Raw genomic sequence first — 25,485 nt, 5'->3', positions numbered from 1 at the left:
TCGTAGTTACCAGGCTATGTACATTATTTTTAATCTTTTTACTTCGATCTGGAGTCGACGACAGTGTTCAACAACAACGTGTCGTTGTCCAAGAGGATCCGGTTAGGCGACTTGGCCAAGATTTGGGCAATTTCTCTCGCGGTGTCCAATCTCTTAAGTTCGACGTAGTCCTTCGACTTTTTGATGGCTTCACCAATGAGCTCGGCCGACTTGGCTTCACCCGACGCCTTAACCACCAACTGTTGCTTTTCTTGGATGGCCTTGTCGACCACGAACGCCGCCCGTTGCGCGTCTTGTTGCGCGATTTGCTTCGATTCGACGGCTTGCGAGAATTCAGGGGAGAACGTCATTTGCGTGAGCGAGACATCGTCCAACAAAATGTTGAACTTGCCAGCACGACGGATCAAGTTGTCTCTGATAAGACGAGAAACTTTTTCTCTTTGGGTGATCAACTGCAGCGCATTGAATTGAGCCACCACCAGCTTAAGCACTTCGTTGACAATCGACGGCAACACTTTTTCGTCGTAGTCAGTGCCCAAAGTCCGGTAGATGGTGGGCAATTGCGAGATTTCCGGCTTGAACAACACTCTGCACGAGATGTTGACCATTTGCAAGTCCTTAGTCCCCGTCAACGACGCCACGTTACGGGGCTTGGCCCGCACGTCGTAGACGATGGGTCTTTGGAACCACGGAATCACCAAGTGAGTACCTTCAGGGTAGATCTTTTGGCCGACCCCAGTAACTCGGGAGTATACGATGCCTCGCTGACCCCCGTCGACGTTGAAGAGGGCGTTTTCGGCAAAGAGCGCCACCCCGCCCAACAAGAGAATACCGCCAATCCCGGCGAACATGCCGAAGGGATTGCGGATGTTACGGCCACCGCCAGTAGTAGCAGCAGCCCGCGACTTCGCCTGCTGCGCCCGGCGCCGAAGTTCTTCCGAAAGGTTTCTCCACTGCTTGTCAGACATTTCTGATAGTGGCGTTGGTGAGTGAGCAAGGGTTTTTTGTTTGCTAGCCAGATCGCGGCAGATGGTAGCGCGGCAATTCCCCAGACCAAGACCAACTACTAACAAAAACACCAACTGAAACTTTTCTATCGAATGAGAGAAAGAATTGACCAATTGGCTCAATTGAGGTCACTTTACATTTATCCTGTTTACAATTTTTATGTTGGTCACGTTTATAGGTAGATACCGTTTGTTTGGGGATGTTTACCACAAGGGCTCGCCCTTGTGCACCTTCTCGAAGAACTCCATCGACGCCGTGAACACCACCAACAAGATCCCGCCACCGGGACCCAATCTCAACACCTTGGGGATGAAACCCTTGTACAACGCGGCGAACCCTTCTTCACGGGCCACCTTAAACAACGACGGGTAGGTCCACTTGTACTGAGTGGAACCAGCCTGGATTCTTGATTTGACCACGTCAAAGGGAGTGTTCAACACCGTACCGAAGGTACCACCAATGGTACCGCAGGTCAAGTCGATGAGCATCTTTTGCTTCTTGTCCTTGGGCTTGGGCATGAGCGATCTCACCTGGTGGATGACACCGAAGTAACCAGCGTTCCACCAGATGTGTCTCCACATCGTCGACTCCAACCCCTTGTACAACCCCAAGGGCCCGTTCTTGCGCAAGATGTCCTTGACGACGTCACCCATCCCGTTGTAGGTGGTGTTCTTGTCCTGCAAGCGGATCTTGATCAATTCGAAAGGGACGACGATGAACGACTCGGTGGCACCGGCGGTGGCCCCGGTCAACACCGCCAACCCGGGGGTCATGGCGGGGACGCCGAACGCCTTGCGGTAGAACTTCCCCCACTCGTCGTTGGCGGCGAACTTGGTGGCTCTCTTGGGCGCCTCCATCAAGATGGGGGCCGAGATCCCCTTGTAGAGCCTCAGGGGCCCTTCCTCGGCGACAATCTTCTTCAAGCACTTGATGGTGCCGTTGTAGGCGCCGGTGGTGTCCAATTGTTGTCTGGTTTTCACCACGTCGAGCGGGTACATCACCAAGATTTCCGACACCCCGGCGATCGCCCCGGCGGCGAATTGGTACTGGAAGGGAAGATCAGACATCGTGTCGCTATTGGGCTTAGGATTAGAAGGGCTTCCTGGTGGATGGTGGTGGAGAAAGGTGAGGGTTTTTTAAAATCGTGAGGGGTAGCCGCCAGTGCGGGTCGCGTCCCCACCTCCGCTGAACCGACACCCCGTCATGTGAACGGTTTGAGGCATTATGCCCTGGCAGCGACACCCGAGTGGTGGGGGAGCTTTGCCCCAGCTTTCGGCTACATGACCCGTTAGTGGTTGCCGACCACCTCCAGCCAGGGTATACGACCCACGCTTTAGGGGGGGTTCAGTATACTTATCGCAAAACCACTATCGCTTATTGGCTACCTTTTAGGATATAGATGTCGCAAGTGCACTTATATTAGAGATGAGAGAGCGAGGAGGGAGCGAGTCACGATTCGAACCGACGACCATCGACCGAAATCGCCGCGACCGGCCCGTGGTTTTACCGTAGACAAGCCATGACAACGCTATTTGCATAAGGGTCATTTTTCTGCAAAATTGCTTCAAACTCTACCTTGTTTTGATTGTTTAAATTAAAGTCATGCGGATCGGCCTCGACGCTGTTAGAAGCGTTGGTGGGGGTCGGCTCCGCAAGCGATTGCTCGAGATCAACTGCCGTTTACGTGTAGNTTTTTTTTTTTTTTTTTTTTTGGTGGGAATCGACTATCTGCAGGACCTCATCGCTCCAGAGCCATCGCACTATAAAAGGGCCCACCGTCGCACTTCTTGAACTTTATGTGCGGTATGCCATAGCTTTCTCGTGTTGCTTGTCTGTTCGATGTAGACGAACTTGTGAGTGTCAAGATTATGGCTAGATCAAAAAATGCATTATGTGATCATCTTAACGCTCGTCGTGGATTCTCAACGCTAGATAGATCCGCGAGGGCTGGTAGATCAGATATTTTATCATCGTAGACCAAACTCAATCAAAAACCGAAAACCAGATCCTTGAAGCCTACGTCTTCAAGGATGTACGACTTGACGCGACAGCTGGAAGTTTTACCCCAATTCGTCTGCAACGGACCGCGTCCACACCATTGTTAATTTTCGTTGTCTTTTCGACATGGGATCAGGGTGCAGTGAAAACCACGAAAACTGGTCTCATCCACTTGACACCAAAACTTTAGTCACTGTAGTCGATCGCCACCATTATCACACAACACCTATTTTATGAAACCTCTGATTTTTAAGCCTCCCCCAGCCTTATATGCTTTCAATAACGCAGTCAGGCCTACCGCGTATCGATGGTGTTTTTTTCTGCAGGCGAGAGAGCACCTTTGATCAAAAGACTACTACACATATACCCGCAGTTGTTTGACGGACAATAACAGCAAACATGTGGCGGCACACCTTTCTTCGACACCGCCTCAAGCTCCTCCTCATAGCGGTGTTGCTTGTAATCGTCCTCCAGCTTGTCTACTACCGGCCCAAGATCATTGAACCCTACTTGGACATGGCCATGCCAGCGCCCAAGGAAGACCCGGAAAAGGCGAAGATACGAAACTTGCTGGTGTTCTTTGACGACTTGGAGAAGTACGCTATCGATGCTCCCTCGCTCAAGGGCAACTACAAGACGGAAAAGGCGTTCGAGAAGTTTGCCTCCAACGACGACTTCATGTTCAATAAGGAGTATCTCGAAAACGTGTTGGAAATCAGTGACGAAACTCAAGCCAAGATGACTGATTCTCATACCCGATACGTCAACGATCGCATCAACCAGTTACTCGAGAACTACGGGGTGTCGACGTTTGGCGCCAATTTGCCCTCCGATGCAGACTGGAGCCAATACCACGGCTCTAAGGGGTACGTCCTTGTTGGCGGTGGGAAGTATTCGTGGCTTTCGTACCTTGTTATTCGTCAACTTCGGGCTCTGGGGTCTGAACTCCCCGCCGAGTTGTTTATCCCGCTGCTGACAGAATACGAAGCCGACTTCTGTGAGAAGGTATTGCCCAAGTACAACGCTCGTTGTAACGTTTTCAACGATACTCTTGGTTATGACTTGAAGAGAAGATTCAACTTGGGCGGCTTCCAATTCAAGATGCTCGCGCTTCTTACTCTGAAGTTCGAGCAAATCCTTTACTTGGACTCTGATGACTTCCCTGTGCGCAATCCGGATTACTTGTTTGAAGGAACTAAGTTCAAGGAAACTGGTTTAGTCATCTGGCCTGATGCCTGGGCAAGAACTACCAACCCTAAGTTTTTTGAGATTGCGGGAAAGCCCGTCAAGGAGCGGAAAGTCCGGTGGTCAAAGTTTGACGATAAGGAAGCGGAACGTCAAGGGACTCAGCTTAAGCCGTTGGAAGAGTACAAGTTTAGTGAGCTGCGCTTCCACGACTTCGAGGGGGCGTTACCTGACCCCACCCTGGAGACTGGTCAGTTGTTGGTGGACAAGACTCGTCAATTAAAGACACTTTTGCTTGCGTTGTACTACAACGTGTTTGGTCCCAATTTCTACTACCCCATCATGACTCAGGGATCGGCTGGTGAAGGCGATAAAGAAACGTTTATCGCTGCGGCTCACGTTCTCGGCGAACCATACTATCAAACCGAAAAGGGGATGGCGTGGTTAGGCTATAACCGGGAAGACAAAGATGGTCAATTTGACTCAAAGGCATTGGGTCACTGGGACCCCGATGATCTGGCTAAGGATGATAAGGACGATGCCAAACTTCTTTTCATGCACTTATCGTACCCCAAATACTACCCTGACTGGCTCGTTAACAACCACGAGCTCGTGTCGAAAAAGCTGGGTAAGGACGTTCGCATGTACCCGTCCACCTACGAGAAGATTGGCTACGACTTTGATCTCCGCGCTCTTCAATTGTTCACCATGGGGGCGTGTTCGAATTATTACGGTGACGACGGCAAGCCGGTTGACGCCACTGAAGGGATTGACAGTTCGGAATTCATGGGCCCCCATTTGGCCTACATTGCGGGCATGGAGCGGTTGCCTCAGTGGTGTGAAAAGGTGTTTATTCCTCACCTCAAGTGGTTAAAGAGCACGACAGAATACCCCGACACTAGTGTGGTGGTATGATGACGTAATGGTGTGTATATATTGATGGCTTATCTACGGAGATTAGAATGAGACGATATATTTAGTTTTGTACGTATTCTACAGCAACCCGCTAATACTGATGGTCGTTAGTAAATTCGTATTAATGATGCGCAGTATCGCACAGTCGTGCCGTCACCAACGCTGCCCTATTGTATGGAACCAGGACACAAACGGGAGGCGTGGCGAAGCAAACGCGTACAAAGACACGTCTGAGCACTATTATTAGTAGTCTGGGTATTCGGGAAATGGGTTCAGCATTATAAGAAGTGCCAAGGTTCTGGGCCTGCGCTCCATTACTAATCTACCCCAGTCGCCGCACCGCAAAAGTTTACGACTTGCGGGTAACTTCCAAGTTAGTCGCGACATGAGTCGCGACATGAGCCACCACTTGCGGGTAACTACCAAACAAGTCGCGACTTGCGGGTAACTTGCGCGAATAGCCGCGGACGACAAAGAGGTGAAACGCCCAACATCCGAGCCGTCCTCGGCATGGACTTTTGGGAATATAACCTATAACTCGACTAAACGAGACAAATGCCCTCCCGTTTGACGTTGTTGACCACTCATAGTCTTCCCCACAAACTCTATTTCCCACGGGGGAATTTTCCGTGGAGTTTCTATGGAGTTACTGCCGTCACAGCACCCTTCTATCTCCGATATTACTAGAATCTAGACTCAAAGTCGGATGTCAGCCTCATCATGCAACACGCCACTTTCGGAACTCCTGGATTAGAATCCATAAAATTTATGTCAACCTAGAAGTCTCCAATTCCCAGCTTTCACTATATAATCAAACAGGCCATTTTGAATTCAATTGAGCCCATCAGTAGTCTATTTGGACGCTTCATTCTTTTTTATCATCGACTTCTTCTTGTTTCACTGCGCGCATGATGAGTGCAGAATTAACACATCTCGGGTGCAGAATTAACACATCTCGGGTTCGGACCGGGCCCCGAGCGTGCAGCAATACTCTACAATATATATGGCTGAGAGATGCCCGCTGTCTCGGCAGTGGTGGAAAGCATGACTAGCATCGACAAGGCGGAACCTGAAAAGGCTAATGGAGACGATCAAGAGGTGGCGTGCTCGATTCCTCAGCCGCCCAGTGATGAAATCAGCACCATAAGAGAGTTGGCATTCATGTTTCTCATGTGTATGTCCCAGCTTTTAACCCAAGCCGGAGTTGCTCAAACGATGGTGGCTGCTACCAAGATTGGGGAACTGTTTCATGTGGCGGATAAACCCGGCGAAGTGCTGTGGTTTGCTGCTGCCTACTCGTTGACGGTGGGGACGTTTATTCTCATATCCGGCCGCCTTGGTGACATGTACGGTTACAAGTTGATGTACGTGGTTGGCCATGCTTGGTTCGGTGTGTTTTCCCTTGTTAGTGGCTTTTCTGGCTTCACTACCAGTGCCGTGTTCTTTGATGTTTGTCGAGCTCTTCAGGGTATGGGTCCTGCCATTACCATGCCCAATACCCAAGCTATCATTGCTTCATACTACCCTGTGGGTTTAAGACGCAACGTTTGTCTTGGTATCTTTGGTGCTGTCGCTCCTGGTGGGTTCTGCTTTGGTGCCATTTTCACCGCGATCTTTGCCCAATTCTCTTGGTGGCCATGGACTTTCTGGACCTGTGGGATTGTCTCTATCGTGCTTGCTGCCAGTTCCATCTTGATTGTGCCTAAGCACATCGGCAACAAGCAAGCAAAGCTGTTTGACTGGTTGGGGCTGGTGGTCGGGGTCCTGGGGTTGATTCTTCTCAATTTTGCCTGGAACCAGGGTCCCAATGTTGGTTGGGAGAAGGTGTACGTGTACGTTTTACTCATTGTCGGTATCGTGATGCTTGTGGCATTCGTTTACGTTGAACTCCACATCGCCACTGATCCGTTAATTCCTCGAGTGGCATTCAGAGGTGAGACCGGGTTTGTGCTCGCTTGTATCGGGTGTGGGTGGTCATGTTTCGGTGTGTGGCTTTACTACCAGTACCGTGTGGGTGACCTTATTGAGCACGAACTGCTTATCATCCAAGCGGTCGAGTTTATTCCCTGTGGCATTGTCGGGGTCATTGCCGCTATCGGTACTACTTTCGCTCTTCGCAAGTTCCCGCTGTCGTTCATCATGTTAATGTCCATGATAGCCTTCTTCTCTGGCATTGTCGTCGGTGGCTTACGTCACTGGGGTCAGACGTATTGGGGGCAACACTTTGTGCTGAACATTCTCCAGCCGTTTGGTATGGACATGTCGTTCCCCGCTGGGGTCATTATTCTTAGTGCAGCGTTCCCTCCTGCTCAACAAGGGGTAGCAGGCTCGCTCGTGTCCACCGTGGTCAACTACTCCATCTCTATCGGATTGGGTATTGCCGGTACGGTGGAGTACTACAAGACAAAGAATATGCCTGAAGGTCTCGATAGAACCAAACATGGTATCCGCAATGCCTACTACATGGGTATGGGGCTTGCTGGTCTTGGGGTAGTCGTGGGTGCTATCTTCTTTGTCAAGCAGATGATCCACCGGAGACGAGAGCTGAAGCCGACCGAGGCTACTCCTGACGCAGAACACCCGTAAGCGGTGCTTAATTAACAAGCCGGCTGTTGGATGGTCAATCTCCTTAATGAATAGAGGTTTGTAAGATTTTTTATAATGTCCCTATATTTATGACAAAAACTAATGCATAATTCTATAATGACAAAACACTCTTAGGTTCCCTTTCGCCAGTATGGAGTTTTCGTTGAAATTCACTTGAACTCTAGTAATCGAGCTATCCAAATTTTGATCAAACCGACTGTCAGCGTGTCGTTGGTTTACAAAATATAACTGGGTTTGTCTGCTAAAAAGCTTAACTGGTCGACAACAAATTTAACCTCAAAGTTTAATTTTTATGAGCATCGCGTGAGCATGAAGCCAACATAGCTTTCACGAACTTCTGAGGTCCTCGTGTCACTTCAGCGCTTTCCATGGTTGGTTGTTCAATTTTTAGTGGAAGCAGAAATCGATCGAAGTTCTGTTTTGTTGAGATTTTTTAACTCCTGGTAGGGCGGCTAAATCAGTTGATCCGCGATCGTTATCTCGATGACGTCATCACCAGGTACCGCCACTCTTTACGCGGGAAATGTTTGTTTTCCTTCAAAAATTTCCTTTCTATTGATATAATTGAAAATAGTCTTTCATCGTCAGCCTACTACAGCAACAATTCCTCGAAGTTTCCATTTTTCATTCTCTTCACTCTCGTATCTTCGCACTGCGACCTATTATTGAATCACTCGATACCCCCAACGCTCACCGCTGGAAAGCTGACGCTACTTTCCAACGCTGAGAGTATATGCATCCATTGGTCGTCAATTGATTCCTGAATCGCGATTGACAGTCCATACACTCATTCATCCATCCATCGTCATGTACACTCCCCACATTCATTTGGCGTACGAGAACAAACCCTGCGAGAACCAGCGGGCGTTCTACGCTCCACCATTATCGGCATTCTCTCCCGATGCTCCTGGCGGCTCCGAACGTGAGCTAGAATACACCATTGAGGTCAGCACCAACCGGCGATCACGATACAGCCTCATCACTCCGTTGGTACACCGCAAAATGGACGAGTTGAAGCTGATCGGGTCCACAGGGTACACAACGATACGTCCCGTGGGTATTGGCAGAACCCTTGGTGAAATTGAAGCTGATAGAACTAAAGAGATGAGCTCGTTGAACCTGGCACCGTCCTCTGCCGAAGCTACTGCCGAGAATACCCACGAAGGAATTACTATTGCCACATCTTTCCCTGAAGCCGATCTTGATGCTGATGTAGTGGATATGGATGACGGTGCCATTGCTGAAGATCTGGCATTTCTCAGTGATGAAGAAAATGACGATGACGGGTTCATGGCTGACGAAGTCGAATACCAACCGGATCACAGCCTCGAGCTTGTACTGCTAGCACCGCCAACCACACTGCAAACACTGCTGAGAGTGTCTAGCCGGCGGCCGGTAGCTGAAGATCCTGAAGTGCTGATGGATATGGATATTTAACTATATGTGAAGCAGGCTTTGCTTAGAAAGAAACATTCGTACCCTTCTCATTAAATTAAATGGAAAAACTAACCCTCTATATCTATACTTGTTTCGCTTCCTTAACCGTATCATGCTCTACCTTGATTGCCCCCAAATCAAGCTTCACCATCTTATCGACTTTTGCAGTACTAAGATGGATCGCTGGTACCATCCACCGACCACACAGACACCTCAGCCCCTGCCACGAGTAGCCACCCACTTTAGCTTCACACTTAGGACAGAGAAACTTGCCTTCAAGCTCTTGTGACTCGAGCTCAGGAGCCATCCAGGCGGCGGGTTCAGGCATGAACCAGTGGGAGCAGTCACTCAGGGCTTCTTCAGTGGACACGACCCACCGTTTCCAACCGGCGGTCTTAATGAATTTGGCTTGTTTCAGGTCAGGGCCCGGTTGTTCGTGAGGTTCGACATCGTCATTAGTGGCAAGGGTGTGGCGACACCGTTTGCACCGTAAATCAAACAGTTCAGTATACCGAGCTTCCCGAGGTTTATAAACTTTCATCAGACGCAATTCTTCACCTGTAGGATCACGGGCAAGCGAGAGTTGAATGAGGAACTCAAGGTACTCCTTTGAGTCTTCATCAACCTTAAAGTCCCAAGCACCAAACTGTTCCACTTGAACGGCGAACCCTTCGTTAGGCTCTACATCTTCCTTTTTCCGTTTCACTGCGTAGAGAGCATTTTTGTAGGACAACTTGTAGTTGTACATGAGGTAGGCAACAATCACTGCCACTGACCGCAGCACTGCTTGGGCACAGTGGACGAGCACGGCTCCCTGGTGTTTCTTGGGATTCAGCTTATCGCCATCGGGAAACAATGCCAGATCAATGAACTTCATCGCCTCCGGTAAGTGTTTCATGAGGTTTGCCAGCGGCTCATCTTCGATGTCAATGTGTAAATGAGATTTGTCAGTAGCCAACAGCACCGGCCCGTTGACTATCAGAAGCACATGGGTCACTTGGTTGAGGTCGTCAGCCAGCTGTGTGGCAGCGATATCTCCCAAGTAGATACCTCCGAGGATCCGCCAAATCATCTGGGTTCAGTCGTGATGGTGTGCGACTATGCGATGAGCTCGGGCCCATTACGTGGGGTAGCCCAAATTCGGCCATCGATGATGTGAAATGCACCAAATTGGAAAACACATCTAACTTCAAACAAACTTCATCGGTCTCATCAACAATTTGTGGCTGATGATCGTTCGGGGTTTGCTGGTCAGCGCGGGGCACCGTCGCGGGGTCGCGTCGACGTCATCGCGACCGGGTGACCGTGGTTTAAGGCAATTTAAGGTGGACATCGCACGGGGATGCCCCACTTGACGCGTGACACGAGCGAAATTTTGCCAGTGGTGCTGCTGGCGCTAAACAAGGTGGCAAGGACATATATGTCCACTGCAGATTTCGGCGGCTACGAGAAACTACAGATGGTGGAATCGCTGTGGCTGTCGGCGTGTGTGTGTGTGTGACCCTTCGGAGCGGAAGCGACAAATTGATGCAGCCGTTGCTGGATTTACCGGGGTAAGCACAAGGTTATCGGGGTCTCATGGTAATGGCTGGTGTTTATAATCGGACGATGCTAAATGGTGGCCAAGCACTTTTTGCCATGACCCCAGAAATTCGTCATATTTTCGGTTATAAGTCTGGGGTTGGGCCTGAAAGGTATCGTAACCAAGTCCGAGATGGATCCGAAGCAGCGCGAGTGTTAATCGCCGGACAAACAATCGCCGTAGCACCATGTAATAACAAAGAAAACTGGCATTGGCGACGGTAGCGGCCGAGTGGTCAAACAATAGCCCATTTCATGCTGGATCGACCCTGTTCCGTAGTAGCCGAGGGCGTGGTTAATTAGCCCTCGGCAAATTGCTCCGACGATGTAACCAACGAAAAAGTTTTGGGCCCAACGTTCGCAACCGCATAAGCCACGGCAAGTCCGCCCGACGATAATAGGCTCATACGGCAGATGAGGGTATTTTTGTCAGCTACAGATTGCCGTCGATCGTGGGGTAACTGCTACCACGGAATCAAAGGCATGTATAGGTTTGGTAGAGGTCGGAATATCACAACCACCACCCGTCAAATTAGCAACAGTAGCCACGGGAAGGCGAAGCTCACGTCCCCTGATCACGGAAAGTTTAGTGCATACCCCAGGTTTGCAGTCCGTGTAAAACCACGCAAGATTACACCGATGGGTTCACCAATGACAAGTGGCAGATAAACTTATGGGACGCCACGACAATACTACCGGACGAGCGATCTACGTAGAGGCAAATTATCACATGGGAGCGGTGTTCGGCAACCGTCGGGTGACGGGCGAATCAAATCATTACGAGTGAAAAAGATTGTCACCGCCGATAAAATGGCGACAACAATGGCCAACGGCGTTCGGTGGGGTCGGGTACTCCAGCACGGCCCAAAGTGGCTCCGACGGGCGTGTCGCCATTGCTCACGGCGACACTCTAATATCGGTTCTCGGTCTCTCGGGAAAATCGCGCCTCTCATTGGCCCACGAAATGCATCCTGCACACGGGTGAAATACATAAAAGAAGTGACAATCGACCCGCCAGATTTTTTTCTGTTGCTAAGGAAGAATTCGTCAGAATGTCTGCTTTGAGATCTATCAGAACCGCTAACCTTGCTAAGACCGCCTTGAACGGTACCAGAACCTACGCTACTGCCGAACCCGTACGTGTTTTTCCTCCATTGATCCCACCATTAAATGGCGAGGGTGCCTCCCCGATCAATTGACTAACGATTATAGACTTTGAAGCAAAGATTGTCGGAACTCCTCCCCGAACAAGCTGAAACCATCAAGCAATTCAAGAAGGAATATGGCAAGACCGTATGTATCCCGATCCTTTCCTAAGTGTGGCTGCCCCTCGTCCTATCCGCGCACCGTTTTTTTTTTTTCTTCGGAGTTCTTTCGGAGCCGGGGAAAAAACGTCGATGCGCACTGACGTATTTGCAGCCACTGTTCACGAAATTGACATTCTAAGATTACTAACAGTTATAGGTTATTGGTGAAGTTTTGCTCGAACAATCGTACGGTGGTATGAGAGGTATCAAGGGCCTCGTCTGGGAAGGTTCCGTCTTGGACCCCATTGAAGGGATCAGATTCAGAGGCAGAACCATCCCCGACATCCAAAAGGAATTGCCCAAGGCCGAAGGTGGTGAAGAACCTTTGCCCGAAGCCTTGTTCTGGTTGTTGGTCACCGGCGAAGTCCCCTCCGTCGCCCAAACCAAGGCCTTCTCTGAAGAATTGGCCGCCAGATCGGCTTTGCCCAAGCACGTCGAAGAATTGATCGACCGGTGCCCCTCGAACTTGCACCCCATGGCTCAATTCTCGATCGCCGTGAACGCTTTGGAATCGGAATCGCAATTCGCCAAGGCTTACGCCAAGGGTGTCCACAAGTCGGAATACTGGAAGTACACCTACGAAGACTCGATCGAATTGTTGGCTAAGTTGCCCAACATTGCCGCCAGAATCTACAGAAACGTCTTCCACGACGGCAAGTTGCCCGCCTCGATCGACCCCAAGAAGGACTACGGTGCCAACTTGGCCTCCCTTTTGGGTTTCGGTGGCAACTCGGAATTCGTTGAATTGATGAGATTGTACTTGACCATCCACTCCGACCACGAAGGTGGTAACGTCTCCGCCCACACCACCCACTTGGTTGGTTCGGCCTTGTCGTCGCCTTTCCTCTCGTTGGCCGCTGGTCTTAACGGTTTGGCCGGTCCCTTGCACGGTAGAGCCAACCAAGAAGTCTTGGAATGGTTGTTCAAGATGAGAGAAGAACTCAAGGGTGACTACTCTAAGGAAAACATCGAAAAGTACTTGTGGGAAACCTTGAACGCCGGCAGAGTCGTTCCTGGTTACGGTCACGCCGTCTTGAGAAAGACCGACCCCAGATACACCGCCCAAAGAGAATTCGCTCTTAAGCACATGCCCGACTACGAATTGTTCAAGTTGGTCTCGAACATCTACGAAGTCGCCCCCGGCGTGTTGACCAAGCACGGTAAGACTAAGAACCCCTGGCCCAATGTGGACTCGCACTCGGGTGTCCTTCTTCAATACTACGGCTTGACCGAAGAATCGTTCTACACCGTCTTGTTCGGTGTCTCGAGAGCCTTCGGTGTCTTGCCTCAATTGATCATCGACAGAGGTGTTGGTATGCCCATTGAAAGACCCAAGTCGTTCTCCACCGAAAAGTACATGGAATTGGTGAAGAACATCGCCAAGAACTAGGTCTGATGCCGCATCGAATTATTTATTCGCTATTTATTACGTAGTTATGTTGAGAAATATGAACCTGTATTTAGGACAAACTCACTGTAGAGTGTCGTCGCGATACTACTTTTTGAAATTCGCTACCCCAGGCTTGACTCATTTGGTGATATTTGTTATCGGATGGTAGCGCGAATTTTTCAATCCTCCGATGCTAAGAGGGCTAGCGATCCGCCGGCTCCACGGCTCGACGATTGCTCGAAGTGATAAAGTCAACTACTCTAAGACCCTCCAGCTTCCTAAGACAGCCTTCGGTCCGAAAATCCCTCAAGGAGACGCTCGCAGCCAGCTCATCGATACCACCTCCAGCGACATCTACCAATGGCAGTGGCAGGCTCGTGCCAGTGTGCCCCAATTTACTCTCCACGATGGTCCTCCTTATGCCAACGGTGATCTCCATATGGGTCATGCCCTTAATAAAATCCTCAAGGACATCATCAACCGGTGGGAGCTTCTTTACTCTGGTAAGCGCATCAACTATCGCCCCGGGTGGGACTGCCACGGGCTTCCCATTGAGATGAAGGCGTTGGAACGTCACATTGCGGCCAAGCAAGACCCGAAGACTCTTACTGCTTGTGAGATTCGGTCTACGTGTCGAGCTTTAGCTCTGGAGATGATTGACAAGCAGCGCACTCAGTTTAAGGAGTTTGCCATCATGGCCGACTTCAGTCAGCCTTATATCACCATGACTCATGACTACGAAATCAGCCAACTCAAAGTGTTTCGCAAATTGATGGAAAACGGGCTTTTGACGCGTCAATTGAAACCAGTGTGGTGGGGGTGTGAAACGACCACAGCGCTCGCCGAAGCCGAGTTGGAATATAACGAAAAGCATAAGAGCACGGCTATCTTTGTTAAGTTCCCCATGGTGCTGCTGGAGCTTACCACCAAACTTCAAAGCCAAGTACCGCAAATATCGTCGATTAAGCTTTTAATTTGGACGTCGACGCCCTGGACGATTCCTGCTAATCAAGGTATCTGTATCAACCGGAATTTTGACTACGGCTTAGTACGCAATAAAGCCACTGGAGAACACTTGGTGGTTGCCACTGAGCTTGCGGAGCTGGTGGCTAAGCTTCATGACGATTATGAAGTTGTTGACGGAGTTACCATCACCGGTGAGGAATTATTGGGTCAGAAATACGTCCACCCTGCGTCCCAGACTACTCAGGAATTCCCCGTGATCCATGGTGACCACGTATCCGCAGCGGCTGGGTCCGGTTTAGTGCACACTGCCCCTGCCCATGGTGGTGAAGATTACCTCATTGGTAAAAACCATGGGTTCTTAATTGCTTCCTCAGTGAATGGGGAAGGGCGCTACATCAAAGATAATATCCCTAAAGGGTACCATGGCCTCGCCGACGCTAAAGTCACTGCTGGTGCCACCATCGCCAATGTCATCAACCTTATGACTGAGAACGATATGATCTACCATGTGAACAAGAAGTTCATCCACTCCTACCCTTACGACTGGCGATCGAAGACTCCCGTGATTCAACGAGCTACCCCTCAATGGTTTGTTAACGTCGAACGCATCAAGCAAGTGGCCAGTAAGGCATTGGACGACGTCGAATTTGTGCCCCAACTGGGTAAGAACAGATTGCTGCTGTTTGTGCAAAACCGTAACGAATGGTGTATTTCCAGACAACGGACTTGGGGGGTGCCTTTACCTATCGTTTACAATAAACACACCGATGAACCGGTGGAAAGTCTAGCCGTGGTTGACCACATCATCGCCAAGATCGACGAGTTCGGTACCGATGAATGGTTCACTGAAGAAGACGATATACTGAGATGGTTACCGGAAGGGGTCAATGGTGCTGACTACGTCAAGGGTAAAGATACGATGGACGTGTGGTTTGACCTGGGGACGTCATGGACGACGCTTCTCTCGTCTCCAGTGGAAGCAGGCTTCTCTAACGACGAGCCATTGGCTGATATATACCTCGAAGGTAGTGACCAGCACCGCGGCTGGTTCCAATCGTCCTTGCTTAATAAGATCGTCAGTTCGGGCGTTGGCGGCGATAACTTCAAACCGGTGGCTCCCTTCGCCAAGATCATTACCCATGGCTTTACGTTAGACAAATCGGGTCAAAAGATGTCTAAGTCAAAGGGGAATGTCATTTCCCCCGCTCATGCCATGGCCGGTGGTGGCAAACCTTTCTTACCGGCTTTGGGAACCGATGGCCTTCGTCTTTGGGTGGCGTCGCTGAGTTACACTAGTGATGTCGCTGTCAGTCCCGAAGTGCTCTCACGAGTATTTGAAACCGTGAAGAAATTGAGGGTAACGTTCAAGTTCCTTTTGGGCAACTTATACCAATTCAAGCAACCGGTGGACTACGAAAACCTTGCGCCCTTGGACAAGTACGTGTTGTCTAAGTTAGCCACCCTTCAACAACGGGCCATTACCAACTTTGAGGACCATGGCTACCAAAAGATTATCAATGATCTCAACACTAATATGAACACTGAGCTCAGTGCGTTATACTTTGACATCTCCAAGGATTGTCTTTATACTGATGCTGCCGACTCTTCTCGCCGCCGAGCTATTCAAACGGTCATTGCCGAAGTTGCTAAAGTGTATCTCTCGATCTTGGCTCCCATTCAACCGATTTTGGTCCAGGAAGTATGGCATGAGTACCGTCAATTGTTTAATATTGATGAGCCCACTCCCTTCCACAAACCGTGGTCGTATTACCAAGTGCCCCAACAATTCCACAACCCTGAAGTTGAGACTGAATTTGCTGAAATTTGGGCCCTTAGAGACCAAGTATACCGCCAAATGGAACAACTCCGAAACGACGGTGGGTTCAAGAATAAGTTGGAGTTGAAGCTCCACCTCAAACTGGACTCGCCCGTCATTGCCAAGCATCAACAATGGCTCGACGACTACTTCCTCGTGTCTGAAGTCGAAGTCAATACTCCCCCTGAATCGGAGGTGCTCTCCTCATCGGACGTGGTCGACATTGTTCGTTCGCCTCACGCCAAATGCCCTCGGTGCTGGAAGTTTATCGCTCCTGAGCCGGAGACGTTGTGCCAGAAGTGTGATGCGGTTGTAAATAGCTAACTCTACCTGTAAATATTAAGATTATTACGTCATTGGTCTTCGTGTAATGCCTCAGTCAATGGCTTTTGGTTATGGAAAAAGTTATCCATGGGACTGAGTTGGTAATTGCCACTGTCATCGATGAAGAACTGTCGAGTAACGTAACTTCGATAATGCTTGCGGATATTATGCTCGGTGGGAATCCACCATTTGGTGCGTTTAGCTCGAAGTTTCGGCAGTAGCTGTTCCTTTTCGATTTCTCTTTTACGCTCCATGTACCGAAAGAAGTTGGGGTTAATCGCCACTTCAGAGCTCTCCAATGGAGTTGATGCCACAGTGATGAGCCAATCCAAATCATACTTCGCTAACGGCACAAACTGAGTGACTAATTGCTTCACTTCTCGGATCTTCTTGACGAATATATTATTCTGTCGCTTAGCACTCAAGGGAAGAGCATATTGATCGGTGGGATACGACACTTCGGGCTTGATATTGCGTTTGGCGGCTAGTCTCAGCTGATTATGCAGCACAAACCGAGTCAACTTCACCGCTTTATCCGTGAGCTGTTCGTATAGTGACACTCCCGAGCCGTACTTGCGGAGCATAGTGAAAGGCAGTTCTCCCGGTCCCTGGCGGAGCCACGAGGTATTGCTTGCGCCAATTAAAGCTTGAGCCTCATGGTATTTTCGTAGTGCTGGTTCGGTGCCAAATTCATCGATGAGGTGTACTTGGGGCCAAAACGGTTTGAGCTGTACAGGAGACACGGATCGGAATTGATGATACCACTGTGGCGGTCGTTTATAGCATCGGTCAAGTACGTCGGATAGCAGCAGCCATCGCTCATCCTCAACCAATTGGCGCTGGAGAGAGATCCAGCTCCGGTATAGGCGGGGGAGGTCCTGAGGGTTGCGGGCCTGTTTGACTTGACTTTTGACTGAAGCAACTATGCGGTTGAGGGTAACGGTATCCACCGGTAGTCGTCGGATAGCGGTGACTGCCTGTTTGAACGTGGTAGGCATTTTTTGGGGGGAGATAGTATTCGCAGGCTAGCCATCTACCACACTAATCGCACGCTTGCGTGACTAATTATTTAAGAGAATCTAGCAATAATCAAAGAAGATAATTAGTGATTAAAATCCATTGCAACTGAATTAAGTCAGTTAGTTCTCAAATTGTTTCGATCACTTTGTTTTGGCCAACCCATAAATCTCACTACCTCTCGCCTACCCCACGACATTTTGTTCTTAGTCGCGGTGGAGGGCGCGCGTTGTCCTTACACCATGGCGTTAGCAGAGACGGTCATCCGGCTTATACACAAGCACCAGGTGATCCCCAAGGCGGTGCGGTACCTCCCCGTCATCCTGTTCCTTGTGGCGATGGCGCTGGTGGTGTGGCTCGCGGTGCTCCCGCTCGAGGGCCAGTACCGCCGAACCTACATCTCCGAGAACGCGTTGATGCCGGGCCAAGTGACGCTGTATTTCCGGGAATCCGAGTGGAACTATGTCCGTGGCTTCCGCTCGGAGCTTGTTAATATGGAGCTGATGGACTACGGCGAGCGCCAGCTGATCGTCCAAGGGTGGCTCGACGATATTGGTCTCACCACCGACATCCACCACAACAGCGTCAACAGTACCACGTTATACGGGGTGATGCACGCTCCGCGAGGCGACGACACCGAGGCCGTGGTGCTCACGGTGCCGTGGTACACCAGTGACGGCCACTACAACGTCGGGGCGTTGGCGTTGGGGATGGCGCTCATGCGATACTTCCTGCGGATGCTGATCTGGTCACGGAACATCGTCGTGGTGTTCCCCGAGCTGCTGAGGGTGCCGTTGCGACAATGGGTCGATGCCTACCACACGCTGTTGCCGCTTAACGCGGGGGCCATCGATGCCGCCATCGTCATGGAGTATGCGAGCGCTAACGACCACTTTGACTACTACCAGATGTTCTACGAAGGTCTTAACGGTCAGCTCCCCAACTTGGACTTACTTAATACCGCTAACACTGTCGGTTACCACGAGAACATTCACGTGAGCATTCAGGATACCCCTAACCTTGAGCTCACCAAAAACACATACTACTCCCGCTTGCGGACGTTAATCCGGGGCATTGTCCACTTAGCAGTGGCAGGGTTGACGCCGCAAACCTCTAAAGGCTGTGAAGCATTCAGTGGGTGGCTGATTCAAGCGTTTACCATCAGGGCCGTCGGTGACGAGGGTCACGATATCACTCAGTTTGGCCGTATCGTCGACCAGACATTCCGTTCAGTGAACAACTTGCTAGAGAAGTTCCACCAGTCGTTCTTCTTCTACTTCTTGTTGCTGCGGCGGAACTTTGTGCTGATTGGTACCTACTTGCCGGCGGCGGTGTTTTTGGCAGTGGCGTACGCGCTTGCCCTGTTGGTAGCGTTGTTGGGGTCTCAAGTTCTGGTTGAGGCTTACTTCAGCCACATCACCACCACTCTCACCGGGTTCACTTCAATCATGGTGTTCTCGTGGACGATGAGTGTGGTGTTGCCCTGGATCGCTCAGAGCGGAGGCATTGTTGCCGCTCAGCTATTGTTGGTGGTGGGCATCATCAGTGGGGTGGTGTTGTCGTTGGCTCCGGTGACTCGGATGGTGCCGATCCTGATCTCACGTCCCACGCAATCGTCGATCATCGGTCTCTCCTTATTCTACATTTCGATGCTCATTACGGCGCTTTTGATCGTCCACTTTGCCCTTGCGTTGCTTGTGGGGCTTGTGGCATTACCCCTCATCTTCGTGGCCCCCATCATCAACCAAGGACCGTTGACCTCCAAGGATCGGATAAGAATTGCCTGTTGCTTGGCTGTTTCCAATCCATTCGTCGCCATTGGCGCTACCGGCTGGTTCACTGGTGAAGGCGGAGCGGTGCTCTTACGGGGCTTGTTAACAGCGTGGTCTGAGGTCCAATGCTGGACCTGGTACGTGGTGGTGCTTGGGTGGTTACCCGGTTGGTTGGGGATGGCATTGGCCGCAGCCGTGCCCACCCCCATCAAGAAGACCCGTCCCCAAGCCACTAAGGAAGTCAAGGAAGCTAAGGAGGCGAAGGAAGCTAAAAAGGTGAAGGCAGCATAACTACACTATACTTTAATAACACAATTATAGTAATTCACACTACAGCTGGACTCCGAAAATTTCGTAGCTCGTTCTCTCGCGTATTACTGTGATTTCCACGTTGGAGGAGTGTCGTTCCCATTCCACTTCCCGACTCGTCAACCGAGTCCCCTCATCACAGTCCTGGGTGAGGATGCGACAGCAGGTAAATGCTATTTGATAATGGCTACCAGCTGACGACAAATAGTTTGGACCTGTTTTAGCTTAGTTGGTGAATGCTCTTGGTCGACTACGCCTTGCAATAAAACCGTCACTAAACCGTATACGATGAATTCATTTTCATGGCATAGCACATAGACGATCGAGACAATCGCGAGGTGGGTGAGGGGAAGAGGTCAGGCATGCCTCGTTAGCCGGACAACGGTCTGTCACCAACCCTTCAGAAAATAAAACGTAGATGTCGCCACCTTGGGGTATAAGTACGGGTGGCGTCCTCCCCTAGAAATGGTGTCAATCATGATTCCCCGACTATGAATACCGAGTGGATCCAAAACTAAAAGGCGTGTGCTATGAGACTACCGCTGCCGAGACGAGAGCTATTATTTGCGTTGCATTGAGTTCATGATCGGAGTTGATGTTAGAACCAAACACTCGCTTGACGCCACTCGGGCTGGCTCCTGCCTGGTGAGGCTGAAATCTCGTGGCGAAAGTTAGGTGATGCCTGTGGTTGATGCTCGAACCACACAATTGCCTATTCGACGTCCTCATTGATCACAAATCTTCTCAATACTGCAATTTTCATAAACCCAAACTCAATCTATTTTTTTCATAATTATTTTTTTAGGGCAATCAACAATGCTAATACACAGACGCTTATGAATGGTAGTAGTTCTCGTGAGGGCGACAATTGCATAAAGATTCCATCAGCTTTTAATCAACTGATGAAGCAAATAGAAAATGATTTTGGTTACTTTCAGCCTATTCATTTTCTTAAATATCTATGGTACTCGGTACTCGGGTACTCGGTGGTGCTCACGTGAGACAACCCCGCGATTATACTAGAGACCATCCACCTCCACTCCAGATCCCGCAAATGCTAGCCTTCCGGACCCAGGGCTATAACGGCTACGGCGTTCAGTACCTGCCCTTTTTCGACGATAAGCTTGCCGTGGCCACCGCGGCGAACTACGGGCTCGTGGGGAACGGACGCCTCTACATCCTACAGATTGACCCGCTGGGCAATATCATCTCCCCGATCCTGTGGGAGACTCAGGACGGACTTTTTGACGTTGCCTGGAGTGAATTAAACGAAAACCAGGTAGCGGTGGCCAGTGGTGACGGCCTGATTAAGTTGTTCGACGCTACCGTGGCGCAATTCCCGGTGATGAACTACCACGAACACACGCGAGAAGTGTTCAGCGTCAATTGGAACATGAGGGATAAACAGATGTTCTCTCTGGCATCGTGGGACGGGCTGATAAAAGTGTGGTCCGCTGACCGTGTCCAATCGTTGGTGACATTGCAACTGGCGATGCCACAAGGTCCCCCTGGTCCTGCCGGTCCTGTGGGGGTGAACACCGCTACCGCTCAGCTGTCAGTACCCATGAGCCATCAAAAACAGCACCAGGGCACTGCAAACCCTAGTCAGTGCGTATACACTGCCATTTTCTCCCCCCACCAGCCGCAAGTGCTCATGTCGTGCAACGGTGGTCTGAAAGTGCAAATATGGGACATCCGTGCTCCCCAACCGCTCCAGCAAGAATTTATTGCCCACAATGGCATGGAGGCTCTTTCCTGCGATTGGAACAAGTACCGGCCTACAGTGATTTGTCTGGGAGGCACTGACAAGGCGGTGAGAGTATGGGACTTGCGGATGGTGGGCGCCGGCCAGGCGAATATCCGGGGCCCTACTCCCGTAAACGAGTTCATTGGCCACCAGTTTGCCGTGAGAAAGTGTCAGTGGAGCCCCCACGACGGGCACGAGTTGGTGCTGGTGTCGTACGACATGACGGCACGGGTGTGGCGTGACGAGAGCGACCTGGGGCGCCTGTTCAACGGCGGGGCGCTTGGGGTGATGGGCAAGCACCGCGAGTTTGTCATTGGTTGCGACTACAGCTTATGGGGCCAGCCGGGGTGGGTCGCCACCACGGGGTGGGACGAGATGGTGTACGTGTGGGACTCACATAGACTTTAAGCTTTGGCACTCCAAAGCATCAAATACACACACACCACGACGAATACGAGTTGTAATTTCTACAACAACTGACACATTCTGTTACTACTGACACATTCCTCAAGCACTGCTGACACATTCTCCAGTTAACGACTAAGCGCCTGGCGATGATCTTCGATGATGCCGACAGCCGATAGCTGAGAGAAGAACTGTTTGTGTCCTGGACGAGGAATACGAAGCAGCCATTAATATCGTTCTTGTGGTGGCATCGAAGAATTGTTGGTGAATTTGTTCTTGTTGCCGCCTCTGGACGTTAGTGTCCGCCTGAGCCCAATGCTGAAGGCCATGCAATCGCATTAGGAATAGAGCAAAGGCGGTCTTCAAACATCAGTGGTGGTACAAATCTATAGCACAGAATATTTCGCCTCAAAACGCAGACGTCCGCCTTTATTTGTTTTTCGAGATTGAACACAAGGCGGTGGGTGAATAGGAAATTGAACCCTGATGGGAGTATCGTATAATTGTTGGTATTACATTATAGAAAATTTGCGTATACAGCGGCGGCTACGCGTTGCGGGCGGCCCACTGCTGGTACAAGTTGGAGCCGACATCGCGCCAGTCGATGTTGGCGTGCTGGACGTACTGCCACCCTTGGTTCACCATGTCCTGGACGTCGTCGAACGACACCTCGTCGGGGTTTTCCATGCGGTCTCTGACTTGTTCAAGGTAGTCGACGACCTCTTCGTCCGAGACGGGGTTAGCGTCGCCGTCGGTGTGGCGAGGTATGGAGGCAAGGAACGACCCCGCCCGGGCGACGTTGGAAAACTGCGACTGGGACATCGTCCACCACAGCAGCACCATGGGGATATCGTTGTTGAGCAAGCGGTCAGGCCCGCGCAAGTAGAGAAGTACCAAGGCAATCAACGTGACATTGATGGCGAAGAACTTGAGCGCCATCACCATGAACCCGATCCAGATGGAGACGAAGCGGCGGCCCATCTTGTAGGCGGTATAGATGCCAGCGATGGCAAAGATGGCGTTGAGGGCGCCAGGGTAGTTGTGGGAGAGCCAGAGGAGCACGGTGAGCAGCAGCCGGAACACGACGCCGAACACGCTCAGCGCCAAGTTGAACACGTAGCCGAGTACTGTGGAAACGTCCATGGCCAGGGAACAACGATCAAGGGAGAACGGCGAAACAGGTACAGAGATACGTGGAGGGTATCGATGGCGGCGGCGGCGTGCTGTGCCTTTCGCTGACAGCTGGGGGGCGCGCGTGCGGGGGAAGCAGGGCACCGTAACTCGCCGACGGCCACCGATCGAACAAAGCATCGGCAAGGGTTAAGTTACCCTTCCGTCGGCGAAGGCAGAGGCGGGTGCCGATTCAGGGACAGAGAATAAGGTTTGCAAACAAGGTTGGGGCAATTAGGTTGGCAAGCGAACGCCGAGAGCGACGCGTCACCGAGTCGAGCGCGTTCCCATGTAGAAATTATGACAGAGAACGTAAGCGGCGGCAACTAAGAGTAATTGGATTGGTATGGTTGTTGTTGAAAACATTAGGTGTATTGTTGACGGAAGCAGTGGTTTTTCCGAAGCCGGCGGCTGCCTAGTAAAGCGGTGTCGCTGATGTTTTGGGAAGCCTCATGGCGGAAGAACACAGGTTCCGGGATCCGCGTCGCTCATCATAACACTGTGCTGCAAATTGCCAGCACCGCGCTACCAATTGGGGTTCTCGCACCCGCACTTGGGGGCTACGTCCGGGTAAGTGGCATCGGCGGCGACGATAAAAAGCTCGCGCGAGAAAAGTTTGATCTTCATTGATAGAAATTTGCACCGGCCGATTTGGCAGGGGTAGAGACAGGGGACGCTGGCGCCCGAACTCGCCGGGCTGTCTATTAAATTAGAAGCCGGGCCGGGCGTGCCAGCGGCCTGCTGGTGGTACCCATTGTTGAAAACGGCCGGGAGATTGAACTGTGGCTTATTAAGTGTATTTCGAGGGCTTTGAATACCCCCTCCTAGTATCCCGTAAAGTCACGACATCTGCCTCTATCGTAGTCACCGTCGCAAACGGACGAGCAGCAACTGAATGCTCGCGGCACGGCTGAGTGAGGGGCGGGCGAGGCTGACACTGATCCGTTCAGGGCGCCTGGCCTCTCACCCGCCACCTAGCGTCCAGTAGGGTCAGATCATGTTCACCTAGAAAACGTGGTAGACAACCCAGTAAATGACTGGCATGGTTTATGAGCGCACCGGATTCCCGAGGAGCACCAGATCACGTCGCCAATGGCTTATCGCTCGTTGCTGTGGGACAAACGCGGCCTGACGATGAGCGAATGGTTACGAAGCAGATAACGGAACGGCAATGAGGAACTTGTTCCTCGAGTAGCATTTGCTAGTTAAAACGATCTAAAACTTTACTTGTTTTATGACGATTTCATTTTCTGGAATTTCCCATTGTTATTATATGGCTTCTCTGCTAGCCGGGCCTCCCACGCATTTGCTTCGCTGGGTTCGCCTCCGCGCCCGGTTGATCCCCAGCCATTGGTGGGCCATTGCCGGCCTAGCCGCGTGCTTAGCAAAACTAAAACACACTAGTTTCCGAACCACCTAACTTCTGACCCCCAAAATCACCATCTACCACTCCATCCTCGCCATGGATCACAGCCATAACACCCTCGTGCCGCACTTCGCATTTTGCAACCAGCTCACCGTCGACGACCCACCCACCACCGCAATGTTCCGCAAACAGCCCCCAACCCTCCTGGCGTTGGAGGAGCTCCAGCAGACATACACTGACGTGTGCAACTACCTGATCCAGAACCTCACCTACGAGGAGCTGGGCGACGTCACCCAGGCGCTCAAAGGGTGGAAACTGCTCCACACCCTGACCCTCTACAAACTCGAGTTGTTCGACCGCATGAAGTTGCAGCCGGAGGAGGAGCAGATCTTGGACCAGCTCAAGCAGATCAGAGACGAAAACGTCAAGCATTTGATCCGGGTCCAGCTCCGAGCGGACGAGCTGGCTCGCAGGCACCTGGCGGAGGGAACAGCGCCGCCAGCGCCACCACACAAGTCGTCTCCGATGGCGATCCCCGGAGCATCCCTGGTACCGCTGGCTCCAGCGCAGCACACATCAGCCCTGGCGCCGCGACCCCGAAAACATCTCATGAGACTGTTGCGGGCGCCTGCCCTCGGCACGACGCTGAGCCTGCTGCTGGGTCAACTGGGACTGCTGGGACTGGCGCCGGCAGCGCCTGGGCTGCGAAGAAAGTACAAACAGGCACTGGAGGCGGCGTTGGCCATCTGGCTGCGCCCCGTGAAGACTGACCCCTTTGCCGACTTTGACCAGCACGAATACGTCGAAACCACCGGTAACAATAACGACAATGCCAACCTCATCGACGTCGATAATGAATTGACGCCGCAGTTCGACCAACTAAAGCCGTTCAAGCTGGCGATGGAGGCGCTGCGAGCGCTGCCGCTGCCACCACCGATCCCTCCACAAGCACCCGCAGCACTGTCACCACGAACCTACGTCTACAATAAGCCCAAGCCAATCAACGTGAAGAAGATCATGCAGCAGACATCCCAATACCGTCGAACTACGCCGTCTTCAACGTCACCGGCCCCAACGGCGCAGCCAGCGAAGCGCCCGCAAATGAAACCGAAAGCGCAGCTGGTGACGCTGTCGACCCCAGCCACCGGCAACAATTCCGCTGCTG

The 25,485-nt window shown here is 51.3% G+C and overlaps 13 protein-coding genes across 13 annotated transcripts in view; 8 read left to right on the top strand and 5 right to left on the bottom strand. All coding sequences in view use genetic code 12, as the record gives it.

Annotated features, from left to right (window-relative positions):
- Window positions 1–38: 38 nt before the first annotated feature.
- PHB2 (prohibitin subunit) lies at window positions 39–968 on the bottom strand (the record flags this gene model as incomplete). The annotated part of the gene is made up of 1 exon (XM_034154144.1): window positions 39–968. The coding sequence occupies one exon, from the start codon at window positions 966–968 to the stop codon at window positions 39–41; it is 930 nt and encodes a 309-aa protein (XP_034013543.1).
- Window positions 969–1,211: 243 nt separating this feature from the next.
- On the bottom strand, window positions 1,212–2,075 carry DIURU_001584 (mitochondrial 2-oxodicarboxylate carrier; the record flags this gene model as incomplete). Its single annotated transcript, XM_034154143.1, has 1 exon — window positions 1,212–2,075. One exon carries the CDS (start codon window positions 2,073–2,075, stop codon window positions 1,212–1,214), a length of 864 nt encoding a protein of 287 aa, XP_034013542.1.
- Window positions 2,076–3,405: 1,330 nt separating this feature from the next.
- MNN2 (Mnn2p) lies at window positions 3,406–5,106 on the top strand (the record flags this gene model as incomplete). The annotated part of the gene is made up of 1 exon (XM_034154142.1): window positions 3,406–5,106. One exon carries the CDS (start codon window positions 3,406–3,408, stop codon window positions 5,104–5,106), a length of 1,701 nt encoding a protein of 566 aa, XP_034013541.1.
- Window positions 5,107–6,120: 1,014 nt separating this feature from the next.
- DIURU_001582 (uncharacterized protein) lies at window positions 6,121–7,692 on the top strand (the record flags this gene model as incomplete). Its single annotated transcript, XM_034154141.1, has 1 exon — window positions 6,121–7,692. The coding sequence occupies one exon, from the start codon at window positions 6,121–6,123 to the stop codon at window positions 7,690–7,692; it is 1,572 nt and encodes a 523-aa protein (XP_034013540.1).
- Window positions 7,693–8,520: 828 nt separating this feature from the next.
- Window positions 8,521–9,150, top strand: DIURU_001581 (uncharacterized protein; the record flags this gene model as incomplete). Its single annotated transcript, XM_034154140.1, has 1 exon — window positions 8,521–9,150. The coding sequence occupies one exon, from the start codon at window positions 8,521–8,523 to the stop codon at window positions 9,148–9,150; it is 630 nt and encodes a 209-aa protein (XP_034013539.1).
- An 82-nt stretch (window positions 9,151–9,232) lies between these two features.
- YVH1 (tyrosine protein phosphatase) lies at window positions 9,233–10,222 on the bottom strand (the record flags this gene model as incomplete). Its single annotated transcript, XM_034154139.1, has 1 exon — window positions 9,233–10,222. The coding sequence occupies one exon, from the start codon at window positions 10,220–10,222 to the stop codon at window positions 9,233–9,235; it is 990 nt and encodes a 329-aa protein (XP_034013538.1).
- A 2,012-nt stretch (window positions 10,223–12,234) lies between these two features.
- On the top strand, window positions 12,235–13,428 carry CIT1 (citrate (Si)-synthase; the record flags this gene model as incomplete). Its single annotated transcript, XM_034154137.1, has 1 exon — window positions 12,235–13,428. One exon carries the CDS (start codon window positions 12,235–12,237, stop codon window positions 13,426–13,428), a length of 1,194 nt encoding a protein of 397 aa, XP_034013537.1.
- A 190-nt stretch (window positions 13,429–13,618) lies between these two features.
- Window positions 13,619–16,534, top strand: DIURU_001578 (isoleucine--tRNA ligase; the record flags this gene model as incomplete). Its single annotated transcript, XM_034154136.1, has 1 exon — window positions 13,619–16,534. One exon carries the CDS (start codon window positions 13,619–13,621, stop codon window positions 16,532–16,534), a length of 2,916 nt encoding a protein of 971 aa, XP_034013536.1.
- A 29-nt stretch (window positions 16,535–16,563) lies between these two features.
- On the bottom strand, window positions 16,564–17,532 carry DIURU_001577 (uncharacterized protein; the record flags this gene model as incomplete). Its single annotated transcript, XM_034154135.1, has 1 exon — window positions 16,564–17,532. The coding sequence occupies one exon, from the start codon at window positions 17,530–17,532 to the stop codon at window positions 16,564–16,566; it is 969 nt and encodes a 322-aa protein (XP_034013535.1).
- Window positions 17,533–17,793: 261 nt separating this feature from the next.
- Window positions 17,794–19,614, top strand: DIURU_001576 (GPI-anchor transamidase subunit; the record flags this gene model as incomplete). The annotated part of the gene is made up of 1 exon (XM_034154134.1): window positions 17,794–19,614. The coding sequence occupies one exon, from the start codon at window positions 17,794–17,796 to the stop codon at window positions 19,612–19,614; it is 1,821 nt and encodes a 606-aa protein (XP_034013534.1).
- A 1,072-nt stretch (window positions 19,615–20,686) lies between these two features.
- PEX7 (Pex7p) lies at window positions 20,687–21,787 on the top strand (the record flags this gene model as incomplete). The annotated part of the gene is made up of 1 exon (XM_034154133.1): window positions 20,687–21,787. One exon carries the CDS (start codon window positions 20,687–20,689, stop codon window positions 21,785–21,787), a length of 1,101 nt encoding a protein of 366 aa, XP_034013533.1.
- A 543-nt stretch (window positions 21,788–22,330) lies between these two features.
- Window positions 22,331–22,927, bottom strand: DIURU_001574 (uncharacterized protein; the record flags this gene model as incomplete). The annotated part of the gene is made up of 1 exon (XM_034154132.1): window positions 22,331–22,927. One exon carries the CDS (start codon window positions 22,925–22,927, stop codon window positions 22,331–22,333), a length of 597 nt encoding a protein of 198 aa, XP_034013532.1.
- Window positions 22,928–24,416: 1,489 nt separating this feature from the next.
- The window catches only part of DIURU_001573 (uncharacterized protein), a gene marked incomplete at both ends in the record, with an annotated part of 1,302 nt that continues 233 nt past the window's right edge, over window positions 24,417–25,485 (top strand). Inside the window, one exon of the mRNA XM_034154131.1 lies at window positions 24,417–25,485. This exon is cut by the window's right edge and continues 233 nt beyond it. Within this exon, the coding sequence (XP_034013531.1) occupies window positions 24,417–25,485 (1,069 nt within the window).

The sequence above is a fragment of the Diutina rugosa genome, assembly GCF_008704595.1.
Source record: "Diutina rugosa strain CBS 613 chromosome Unknown scaffold4_size502443, whole genome shotgun sequence".
Classification (NCBI taxonomy): Eukaryota; Fungi; Ascomycota; class Pichiomycetes; order Serinales; family Debaryomycetaceae; genus Diutina; species Diutina rugosa.
This window is presented reverse-complemented; position numbering and strand designations above follow the sequence as displayed.